Here is a 12,061-nt window from a genome sequence, read left to right on the forward strand (position 1 = left end):
TCTAAGCTTGTGAAAACGGTTTTTAGGCCAGAAATTGCAACTTTCTACTAGGGATTTCAACTATGATGGTTTGGACGGATTCATCTCCCCTACCTTTAACACTTACCTTTTGTCAAAGACTTACATTTGACAAACGAAAGAAAAGGTGCAACTCAGGTTTGGAATGCCCAGACGGATTTTCTTTTCTTTTTGAAAGATAAAACTGTATTCAGTAAGAGTAGAGAATAAAGAGTTCTCCAAGTACACTGCACAGAGGTGATTTTGGGCTGTATGCCCCTACACACTTAGGATACCTGGCATACACGCTCAAAATCACAGCATCAAAAAGGCATAAGATCAGCTAGACAAAGTCTCATCCCAGACATGGTACAAAAAATTCCTGGAAATAGCAAAAAGCAACTGCACAAGACTACCATAACAAAAAGAGATGGCCCTGCAATTTAGACGTCCCTCTCACCAGCAAAATGCACGATCCTACTTGGTTTGATCTAAACAACCAGAACGATTCTCTTAAACAACGTTATTCCCTCGGATGTAATTGTGATTTGGAAAGTTATGCCCTCTTTTTGCTTATGGGCATAAATCTCAAAATCATGGGTTCTTTTAGGTTGTACTCTTGAGGAAGTGAATTCCCTTGGTATAACGAAACTTCAATTTTTTTTTTTAAAAAAAAAACAAGTTTACAAGCAGAATTAGAAACAAGAGTCACAGTATTATAAAGTAAATCAATAAAGTTAATTGACAAACAATCACATTACATTAATTATGAACTGAAACAACATGCGCGCATATGACTCCAAGAAGATGTGAATCCCTTTTATAGACTTGCCAATTTTTGTATGTTTATAGGATATGTGTATGACTGTGATCCATATGATGCCTGTGCAAACATAATGTTGGCTTGGTCGGTTGGATGAAAGGCATCCCAGAACAAGTATTTTCTTCGATCAGTACATGGTTGTTGAAGGGGAAGGCAAGTTATCTGCCCATTGTTCCTTCCAACTCCGCAACATCCTTTGTCTATCACTTCGAAACCTGTATGTATATATTCATTCTCAAAGCTCAAGCTATAAACAGCTGCAAAATGTAAACATGAATTGCTTGTAATAGGAAATTTAAGTTAACTAAGTAGATTATACCATTAGCTGTCCCGTTTTTATATAGATCAGTGCTGCTCTTGTAGGAATCCAGGTAAACAAACTTTGCTCCTTGCAGTTGACCACCATTGAAACGATCAACCACCTTCCTTAGCTCGGTGTTGAAAAGAACGATTGCCTTGTTGATAGTTTCATTGCAGCCGGTGCTGTTACTATGATACCTTGCAAGCTGGTACGGTATGCAACCAATTGGTCCAACAGCTGTTACGATCACCTTACGACCTCCTAAGCTATGTAATTGCTGAATTGAGAAATTAATGCACAGGTTAAGTTAATTATCCTTCCATTATAGAACAAACTTTTAAACACCACTACTTCATAAAGGTTGCATTAGATCATAAGGTTAAGGTTCAATGCAATATGATTCAATAACCAATTTCATTTTCTTCCTCTTGATGTAAGTATTTAAAGCTAGCTAGTCTCAAAATAAACATTAGATGAAAAAAAACAGAGTGAATTGGATCGGTAAACCGTCAACATATTATTAGAATGTAAACAGAATTTGTCATGCGACACTTAAGTGGACATACACACGACGAATTTCTTTCATATTAATTTAACAATTTTTTAACCGAACAAATTCAAGTTAATTTGTTTTTGGAAGTGATCATCGACTTACAGTTAGCTGGCGGGTATAGTCCTGAATGAGAGCGGCTGCATAAGCTTTTGCAGTGAAATCCGAGCTAGTTGTATAGAAGTTGGGCATGAAATAGTTATTAAGATAATCATTACTTCCCAACCCACAATAGAATATGCACTTGCTTAGATAGCTGGTGAGAGCATTGGTGTCTCCTCTGAACAACCTTCTCATTTGCACCACCGTGTTGGCAAAGTTGGCGACCTGTCCGTTCATCGATGTGTGATCTCCCTGTTCAAGCAAACATTAAGAAACATGTTTTTCCCTCAATTATTCATGTTTAAATCTGAAACCCCAAAGTAATTCTGGCCAGAAAATTATAAAAGAAGGAGCAAGGGCTGAAGGAATTTTCCTATATGTGTACCAGATTGTCGCCCGTTTCATCTCGAATACCAGATGCTCCTGAGGCGTAGTTAACTCCCCGCAACAGTTCAGGGCCCCGAGCTCTTGAATAGGGTGGAATGTACTGTGGAAACCCCATAAGTTGAGCTGCAATTTTAGCCGGTAAATATAATTGAAGAATTCAACAATTATTGAACAAATTTTTTTGAAAGGCAACAATGAAATTTTTAGTGATTATCTAGCAGATAACAAAAGACACACAGCATGAATTGATGAGGTAGTAAGACGTACCAAGAGCATCAACAAAAGTGCGACCATTGGTGAAACGACCCGTGGTACCCTGGGAAAAATCGATGCCGTAGGGCCTGTAATTAGCCCTGGAAAGTGTAACCATGCCATTGTTATTTCCATTATCCACCAAGGAGTCACCAAAGATGAAGAAGCATGGTACTTGAGGCCCCTGCGGCTGTGCCTGTGAGCAACCTCTAGCACTAAAGCACACGATAATCAAACTAACCAACAAAACTAGCTCACCCAGGGTCTCCATGTTTGAATCAGCTGAAAATCAAATCACTCCCCCTGCATGCAGAGATGCACACTGATTTATAGCTGATCTGAATGATCAAGGTTTGTTTTGCTATTATGGGATTCATGTGCATGCAGATACATGGGGCAGCTGGCTTTGAGTTTTTGAGATATGGTTGCTAGAGTGAGCGGGAAAGAAGAACTTTTTAGTTGTGGACTGCTCATCTGTCACATAAAGAATTACTTTACATTGAAGCAGCTAGCATCGGTGGTGGAAGGAACTATCTCGTGATCAACTTGGCCACCACAAGCTTGAACATGATCACATCCTTTCAGGCTTTCAGCTCTTGATAAGGTCCGCAAAGTATATAACCCAAATGATGCAAAGGGTTAATTAAGGCTACTCAATTAAAGCAATATGTAGGGATATACTAAACTATTTATAGATGATTCATCCAAAAATTAAGATATTAGAGCGTAATGTGGCAGTTATTGGTTGAAATTTGAACTTTTTTTTTACAGTTAATTACTTGAAATTTTATTTACAGGTGTTTTGTAATATGATTTAAGATGATTATATATTCTCTTTTGAACTCTTAACTTGTATTGGGGTTTAGTATTAATAAAACTTTGTTTGATTGGAAAAAATATATAATATTAGATATAAGGTTTGCAACCGTAATGCCAATCTAAGTTAGCAATCGATATGTTAACAGCAGCAAACTTGAATTGACACTGGCAGGAGGGGGAATTAACTTGCTGGTACTTTTGGGATTTTAGGTACAAATGGTGCCATTATATTCTTGGGTGTTTTTATGTTTTTTGATCGATCTCGATGTTGAGGTGTAATTGTAATGCTGATTTAAGTTTGCAATCAATATGCTCATGGTAGCACACTCGAATCAGCATTTGTGTTACCATTGATTATATGTTAACCAATTGTTCTATGCTTTTCAAGAAAGAATATATCGAGATAGAAAAAGTATATGCTATTTAGTAATAGATATTATTTTAATCTGCATATGTATATATTATAACTAGGTAAGAATTAGTGTCTTTTATTTAATTTCTTTCCTATCAAGGCAGAATTTAGTTGTTTAGGTACGTGGGTGGAATAAATCTGAGTCAGATAAATAATATTCTTAATTGAAACACCCTTATGTAGGTAGTAGTGATCATCCTAAAGAAGTGATAGCACTAGGGAGGCCATGAGTATCCTGAATTAGTAATACCAGGAAGAGAGCACTCAGGAAGAATGAAAGTAGTTATTAGGAAAAGGTAAAATTCTGGTGGGTTGCTAGCAAAAGGTTTAGAGAGAGAAAAAGAGGTTAGAGAAACTTTGGATTATGTTGGACAAAGTCCTCCTAAATTTGGATTATGAATATGGAATCAAAACAATGTTGTTTAAATGATCAAAACACCAAAATCAAAGAAAGAAAATAAATAAATAAATAAAAGTGGGCTGGGAAGCTGCTGCACTCCAGAAGAGCCTCCCAACCCCATCTTTTATTGTTTGTCTTATTATTGGATTGGATAAACAAAATATGTAGAACTTCTGATATTCACTAGCTAAGGGCCCAAGGCAAAGTGAAGAAAGTCTCAATCTGCCTTTGGCATAACATGAGAAACTACACGAAAAAGAAAAAAAAAGCAGTCTTTTCGCGGCCATTTCTCACTTCAACAGACCATAAATGAAGGGTTGGAATTGATTGAGAAAGTTTAGTTTCTTCTTTCCTTCTCCAATTTCTCTCTCTGATGGAAGTGAAGCTTAGCCATAGACAACACTTCTCCCTCCCAAAGTCTCTTCTTCCCAACTTCAAAGAAACAAGCTTCCCTCCTCCTCACACCTTCTCTTTAAGATCCTGGGCAGCTACTGAACGCCACCGTTTCCAAGGCCTCATCAAGGTTGCCCTTTCTCTTCCCATCATTTCCATAAGAATTAGTAGAATGGGGTTTGTTTTTTTTTTTTTTTTTTCTGTTTAGTACCCTTTGATGGGCTGCTAAAAAAAGAATGATTTGGTCTTTTGGTGACAGAAATGGAGATTGCAGAACAATAGCAAGGACTATATCTGCGCTCACCTGGTGAAAGAGTTAAACCAAACTCCTTTTATCCGTTTGTTGTATGCTGGGTTTGGTTTCATTTCTTGAATAATTTCAAACTTATTTGGGGTGAAAAGTTTCAAGTTTTAAGTGCAGGGGTGAAACTTTGTCTTCGATTTCAAAGAAGTATGGGGTCTCCGTTTATTCAATTGCAGCTGCTAATAAGGACATAGTGGATATTCACCTTGTTTTCAAAGGCCAGCTCCTTAACATCCCTGCTTCTTCCCTCAAAGAAACTCTACTTGTAAGCAACATTGTTCAAGTTAATTTAATCTTGGCTATCAACATTTGCTGTTATGTGGGCTATTAACATTCTGATTCACTACTTAAATTACATTGCAAATAACTGGCAATATGAAGTCCAAAGAGGGTTCTTCAAATCCAACTTTCATATTTTGTTTTCTTTTTTGGATTCTTTTTTGATATACCTTAATGTTCTATGCAAAGATGCCACAATGTTCAATGAGAAAATCTAAGTTAACAATATTGTAATCATATTCTAACACAATTGTATTCTTACGAAATATCATTGATTTAGCCTATAGTCTGTACAATTGTTATTGTTATGTTAATAGACTGTAGTATAAAGTTTGCTGCTACTTATGTTGAATTACACTTGGACTGTTATTAGTTTTATGTTGTAATATACATTTTTACTGCATGTTTTCTTTTCTTTTAATCATGATCAGGCCAAGAAGAGTAGGTTATGGCATTCCATCCGTGCGTTCAGAACTCCTTCACACAAAATAATTTACTCCATGGTTACTTCACATGGCTTGTCAAATGTAAGTCTGTTTATAAAACATAGCAAAGTGATTTGATGATTTACTAGTACTAGCAAGCTCAACAGGCCTTCCCGCTCTATCAGCAGGCTAAAGCTACTGGCTATTTTCTAGTTCTGGTTCCTCTTATAGCGTTTTGCATCAGATGCATAATCAGTACCTTTCGCATTAGAGTTGCCAGAGACATGAGACACCAAGCTGTGGATAAGTCAAAGGGACATCATCCTGGGGCAAAAAGCATGCGATGGAAGTCTGCTCTGAGTGACACAGAGGAATCAGATGCTTTTGACTCTGAATCAGGACTAGATTCCAATGTGAGTACTCCAGTTCAACATGGTCGTACTGATTTGGTTCTGCATGGTTCATGGTACATCTGTAAATACCAACTACAATATTCTCACAAAAAAAAATATTAACTATAAAACACAAACATGTTTCTTGCTTTTAACCGCAATGTCAACCATATAAGGCTGCAAAATCCAAATTCTTTTAGTGTCTGCTACTGTACATCTTTCTTTGAGCCCTATCTCCCATGATGTTCCATACCCTTGCTATAATGAAGCACACATCTGATACATTCAGACGCAAGAAATGTAGCATTCATTGCCAATATTCCACAGTGATTTTTTCTTTGGAGAAAAGGCCATCATTTTTCATTTTTGATCCTTTTTGACTTGCAATTGGTTAGTTGGAGTCCATTTTGCATGAATTCTAGCACTGGTTTCTGGTAGGTGTATCTTGTTTCCTTCTAGAGTCTCCAACAGTTTTTTCAAAACACCATCATTTTTTTATTCTTTGATTCTTGTTTGACTTACAATTCACCGGTTGGAGTCCATGTTGCATGGATTTAAGCCCTGGTTTCTACTATAATGCACCTTGTTTCTTTCCAGAGATTCTAACTGTTTTTAGGTGTACGAACACCCATATGATAACCATGTGGTCTTATGTTGACACGATAACCCATAAAGAAGGGCAGGATCCATGCAAAGCAGCTTAAAGCCCTCAAAACTAAAATTTTCAACAACCATCTTTTGTGTGTTTTGCTTCGGCATAGCTGTGAATTGCAGGCAGAGAGGATAAGTAACCTCTAGGAGTTCAAAACACTATGTTCCTTATCTTCCTTATACCCCCACATCGGAGTAATTATCTCCATGAGCCAAGTAATTCTGAATGAAATGTCTTTTTTTAGGTTAATATTTTGCTGACTAGATGATTGTACACTGGGCAGCCTTAGTCTCACAGCCCCCAGTCAAAAGACCCTTTGTGCAGGGCGTCAGCTTGGCTTGGGAGTGGCCTTAGTGTGATATGTTATGTGGCCTTGGGATCAAGTGTTGGACACGGATATGTGTCGACGTTAATTTTGAGGAGCCAAATATCATACTTGCATTAAATGAATTAAAAGTATCTAACAAGTGTCGGACACATGCATTTTCGGGTAAATCACTTTCTGTTATGACCAAAAATTTTAAGAAAACTCAGCTAGGGTTATGAGTTAATGTTGAACTGTTGTGCAGAGTCCTTCAGAAGATGAAGCTTACATTTCCTATGATGAGGCCTCTCATGCTTACAGTAGACTTCAACATGATTATGAGAAATTTCTTTCAGAATGTGGAATGAGTAAATGGGGATACTGGAGAGGTGGTTCACCTGGGACCTGACTGGAGCACTTAAGTGCGTATCCTTCTCACTAGTATAACAGGTACTGACATTGAACTCCAGCCATCTTCACAGTAGAGAACTGGAGCATTAGAATGCGTTTCATTCTAGCCGGTTCATGGTTTGTATTTTCCAGCAGAAATTTGATATAAATGTAATCAATTTAACTGGGAATAATTGAACCATTGTACAGGAATGATTGAGTAGCATTTTTGGTCTCTGCACTTACTCATAGATCTTAGATACTCTACCACACAAAAGGAATCCCATTTGAAGTTCAGATTCCAACAATTCTCATTAAGCTAAAATCCAAAATGCTCCAAAGTTACAAATTATCATTACATTGTGTGCACGTAAGATCTTAGCGGACACGACGAGCTTTTTCTTCCTGTCCTATCCCAAGTGATTTCTGTGCATTTGCAATTCCTTCTGGGTCTGCAATATAACAAATCAGAAAACGTTAGAATCATGATGCAAGCCAGCTAAAAGTGGGAGAGTTTTTCAAAAAGCACATGCCTTGAGAGAGAGAGACAATCATATAATGATGGATATTTCTATGCCATTCTAAAGATAATGAGAATCAGATCTGCTAATTCTACTACAGTAATATAGAATTTACAATGTCCAGATGCAACTAAACTAGCATATTCAGCTACCAATCAAAACATAATAGACTCTATGACTTGGAAGAAACATTTGTATTTAAAAGAGTAGGAATCATGTCTTCAGGACCTGTATGGCCTGCGATAGTATGTATTTCACTTCAGATGTAACAGAGATTCAAGAAAAGCATATGAATCCCAGTTGACCTTGATATATACTGCAAAATTCATGGATATTCATGTTCTATTTCCAAGCTACCTATGGCAAAGCAAACTTACCAAAGAACTGAGTGAATATGCGTGTGAAGAAGCTCAAGTTGCGGGAAACATTGTATGCCATTGCAGGTGGAAGAGGCTTCACAACAGTGTCTATGCTAAATACTCGTTGAAGAAACTGTATGAGCATGGAAATATTAGAATACTGCTTGAAAAGAAAGGTGAACATTAAACCCCATAAAAGACAAGTAATATCTTGAACTGAAATTCACCTTCAAAAGTGATATAGATATGACAAACAAAGAGTAGAAAGTCGCACTTGAACTCATCAACTACAAAATTTGAAGTTTTATATGCAGTAAAACATTATTTGTTTTGACTACAGCATCAAACTTTTATTAAAAATTAGTGCAGTATATGTGCATCAACAGTTTCGTTGAATATAAAGTTATCAGCTAAAATCATTCTTTTAACACCAAGGCTGTCCAAATATACTGTTCTGTAAACGTTTATGATAATTATACTTTTGTTTATTACAAGTTCTTTGTCTTGTGCAATAGTAAAATTCTTTGGTCAATAAAACGCAAGAGACTACTTCATGCAAAAATGCTAGACCATCATACCTACTAAAAATCACCTATCTTAGGAGAATCCTTTTCTTTTCTTTTCCTTTTATGATTTCTTTTCTATTGCTTTTAGCTACAACCAAAAGATAAAACAAGAAAGAAACCCCAAAAAAATCAAACTAAACAGATAGTATCCACTTTGGGTCTAAGAACATGAACAAACTCTTCATATTCTAGCCTTTTGCTTTTTGCTAGTAAAAACCAAATAAAATTTATTTGATGCCAAAAGAAGCTAACAAATGTATAAAGAGGTCAATGTACTGTCAAATGCATCACAACCAATAATGAAATATCAGAAGGCCATGAAATAAAGTCAAGGAAAGTTAAGTGAAATTGTGGTTTTACTTTTCACATGACAAAAATATTGAAGAACTCCTAATAGGAGCTTGACTCCAACCCAGCAATGAACGAGTCAAGTCCAAGTAGTTCAAAAGTAGCTTGGCAAGAAAAGGGCTTCCTTCAAATTGAGAATTTTGCAGTTTGAAACTAAATTTTAGAGTTAACTGGAGTCAAAAGCATGGAATATTATAGGAAGAATGTTTGTAATGGAATTCAGTAAGACTGTGAGATGAAATTAGGTATTCAAAAGGCTATTTAGGGGCTATTCTGGTTCTATAAATGGTACCAGTGAACACTATCAAGAATAGTAATTCAAGGGTTTTAGGGATAAGTATGATAGTAAATCCAAGTGAGTTGAATTAGGGTTTCTAGAAAGGAGTTAAGGCTGGTTTTAACCTAGAACAGGACCTTGATTTAAAGTAGAAGTAGGCATCACACATGTTTCCTTAAGCTTAACACCTACAGTGTCAAAGGCTTCACCCTAGCTCAGGGCTGCTTCACAAAGTTCAAAGGAAAGCATGATAACAACTGGAATTCTTATAAAATTTTCTTTTAAGAAAAAAGTCTGAAGAAGTTATATGGTTATATGTAGAGCTCAAGCAACCTACCCTTCAAGGACTACAATCCGAAACAAACCAAAAACTAGATAAAAGGTTAAACTCTTCAATGGATTCATGTACTGCAGTCAATTTTTCATCACCCTCTCAAAAAATTTCATCAATTCAAGTCCCTTTACCATTAAGGATAGTGCGTTTAAGGATAATTAATAACACCATTAGTAAATGGATGCCTTTTATCAACAATAATTTGTTTAATATATATATATATATATATAATGAAAAACAGACACTTGGTTCAAAAAGAAAGAAAAGAAAATGCTGGAGAAGAAATGGGTGAAAATTGTAGGGGGAGGAAAGCAGAGAAATTATTGGGGGGGAGGGGAGAGAGAGAGATAGAGAGAAATGGGGAAGGGGAGTGTTGGCACTGGTCCAGCACTTGTCAATGTAAAATTGGTGTTCATGGCTGACTAGTAAATGAAAAAAAATGCTTTTTAAAAAAGGGAAATGTGTTGTGAAACTTAAAAACCAGCTGAGTGAAAGGAGCAGATGAGCAGGCAGAGATGGTGGCCAACTATGTTGGGTACGGGTGTCAGGTTTTGCTATGTATCTAAGCATCTAACATGCCAACTGCATGGAATCAAAGACATGGAAATACAGCTAGAAAGTGTCCAAAATGAGGATACATGGGGACTTGTTGGCCACGATATAATGCTACAATTACGAGGGTGTGGCATATGTTTCCACAAGGAACTTATACAGTAGATACTTATGTTTTTCATTCATCATCACTTTCCTTTTCACAAGCAAAGAAGAAATAAGCATGGTTCAAAACATCCCTTTTACCAAGGACAAGTGATTGGTTGGTGGTGGTTTGGATAGAGATTCCGTGTACCAGCACAAATATTCTCCAAACCCACCCCAAACCATAAGCTTTGTCCCCATGTGTAGATCCTATGGAGTTTGTTATCATGGTTTTCTTTTAACACTAAATTCATACTTTCCTTTACCTTCTTCTAGTTTTCGGATATTTTAAATTATAGGATACGACATTCTTTTTTAATTTTTAGGACAACGCTGTGATTTCATTATAGCAGAGTGTTACCAACCTTTTAGCCATGATTAATTCATTATTGTTTAAATACAAAAGGAGATTCACGTTTTGTAGCACAATTCTCTTATCAATTACAACATGCTTTCAGAAGAAAATGGCTAAACAGAGTCTGAAACAACAGATAGATGCAGTCCTACTAGAGAAATTGGAACAATTACAAAGCTGGAAGTACAATTCCGGTTCAAAAAACCAACACATTCAGGAAAAATGAATGCTTTTTAATGTAAGAACTATGCACCATCGACAAAATGTGAAGTGGGCAATCGACTAAACGCAATGAGAAGTTGCTTTTACCAAGTTTAACGAACAAACTATCAAGAAACTGGAACTGGGCAATTTAAAAAGAAGATAAAAAAACGAAGAGAAAGGAACCTGGAAGTTGCGTTGAAAGCTGTAACGGAGTTCGGGGTCAATCTCGAGGGAATCGTCATCGTCGTTATCGAATTTGGAATCGGCGGACTTGGGGCGAGGGACGTGCATTTTGGGAGTGGAGCCAGGCTGGTTGGTGACCTTGAGCTTGGCGTCTGCGAACTTGTTGGAGTTGTCTTGGTCGTCTCCTCTCCATGGTGCTTTGCTTAGCAGCTCTTTCTTTGTCTTTCCCATCAGTGCAATCTTTCTGGTATCTTCCTTTTTCCTCGTCCAAGTTAAGTGCGGAAGGGAAATAAGATAAGGATAGCTGTTCGACTGCAAGAGGATGGCTTTCCCATCAGGGACAAGGACTTCACCGCCCCCTGTAATTGGCACCAGGTAACACGGGACAATTTAATTTTAAAAACCAAACATATTTAAATATAATTTGCATCTTAAAACTATTTAAATAAAAATTTTCCAAAAAAATTATTTTAAACTAAATAAATTTGAAGTTTATAATTAATAGTTGATTAACAGTTGTTAATTAAAATATCACATATCATTTTATACTTATAACATGTCATAATTGATGTTAATGTGACATTTTAAAAAAAGTACTTATTTGACACAAAAAATAAATAATTTGATTGAATGTAATAAAAGAATAAATATTTATTTAAATTTTTAAAATAATTTAAAATTTTTTTCAAGTATTATGATAATTAAAAGTGTGAAAATGCAAACGAAATGTACCTGAGTATTTGTCTCATTAGTTGGTGCATAATCCCCTGCCTAAAGAGTAGGATTCGAATCTCCTTCCCCTAATTATAAAAAAAATGCAAACCAAATCAAAAAATCGAACCGAATAGAAGTGAATTCGATTTTTTCAATTCGATTAGTTTGATTTTTCAGATAATTTGGCTAGGGTAATTCGATTATTAAAGTTAATTTAGTTCGGTTTCGGTTAAAAAAATTCCTAACTAAACTTGAATAAGAGTATAAGGGGGTTTTTGTATGAAAAATAAATCATAAACTATTTGTTATTATTTTTATCTAT

General features: G+C 36.1%; 3 protein-coding genes across 5 annotated transcripts; 1 reads left to right on the forward strand and 2 right to left on the reverse strand.

Moving 5' to 3' along the window:
* On the reverse strand, positions 739–2,729 carry LOC18592836 (GDSL esterase/lipase At1g33811). The gene is made up of 5 exons (XM_007019735.2): positions 2,428–2,729; positions 2,159–2,283; positions 1,777–2,025; positions 1,140–1,398; positions 739–1,035 (listed from the first exon to the last, which is right to left on the reverse strand). The coding sequence occupies exons 1-5, from the start codon at positions 2,681–2,683 to the stop codon at positions 818–820; spliced, it is 1,107 nt and encodes a 368-aa protein (XP_007019797.1). The 5' UTR covers positions 2,684–2,729; the 3' UTR covers positions 739–817.
* LOC18592837 lies at positions 4,236–7,417 on the forward strand. Of its 3 annotated transcripts, none has more exons than XM_018126164.1 (6): positions 4,236–4,566; positions 4,696–4,751; positions 4,846–5,005; positions 5,451–5,546; positions 5,633–5,857; positions 7,058–7,417. In XM_018126164.1, the coding sequence occupies exons 1-6, from the start codon at positions 4,417–4,419 to the stop codon at positions 7,199–7,201; spliced, it is 831 nt and encodes a 276-aa protein (XP_017981653.1). In that variant the 5' UTR covers positions 4,236–4,416; the 3' UTR covers positions 7,202–7,417. The 3 variants fall into 3 exon arrangements, with proteins under 3 accessions (XP_017981653.1, XP_017981652.1, XP_007019798.1); XM_018126163.1 differs by having other exon boundaries at positions 4,237–4,566; positions 5,630–5,857; XM_007019736.2 differs by having other exon boundaries at positions 4,238–4,566; positions 4,858–5,005; positions 5,630–5,857.
* LOC18592838 lies at positions 7,349–11,426 on the reverse strand. The gene is made up of 3 exons (XM_007019738.2): positions 11,026–11,426; positions 8,081–8,195; positions 7,349–7,634 (listed from the first exon to the last, which is right to left on the reverse strand). Exons 1-3 carry the CDS (start codon positions 11,254–11,256, stop codon positions 7,561–7,563), a joined length of 420 nt encoding a protein of 139 aa, XP_007019800.1. The 5' UTR covers positions 11,257–11,426; the 3' UTR covers positions 7,349–7,560.

The sequence above is a fragment of the Theobroma cacao genome, chromosome 8 (assembly GCF_000208745.1).
Source record: "Theobroma cacao cultivar B97-61/B2 chromosome 8, Criollo_cocoa_genome_V2, whole genome shotgun sequence".
In the NCBI taxonomy this organism is placed as follows: Eukaryota; Viridiplantae; Streptophyta; class Magnoliopsida; order Malvales; family Malvaceae; genus Theobroma; species Theobroma cacao.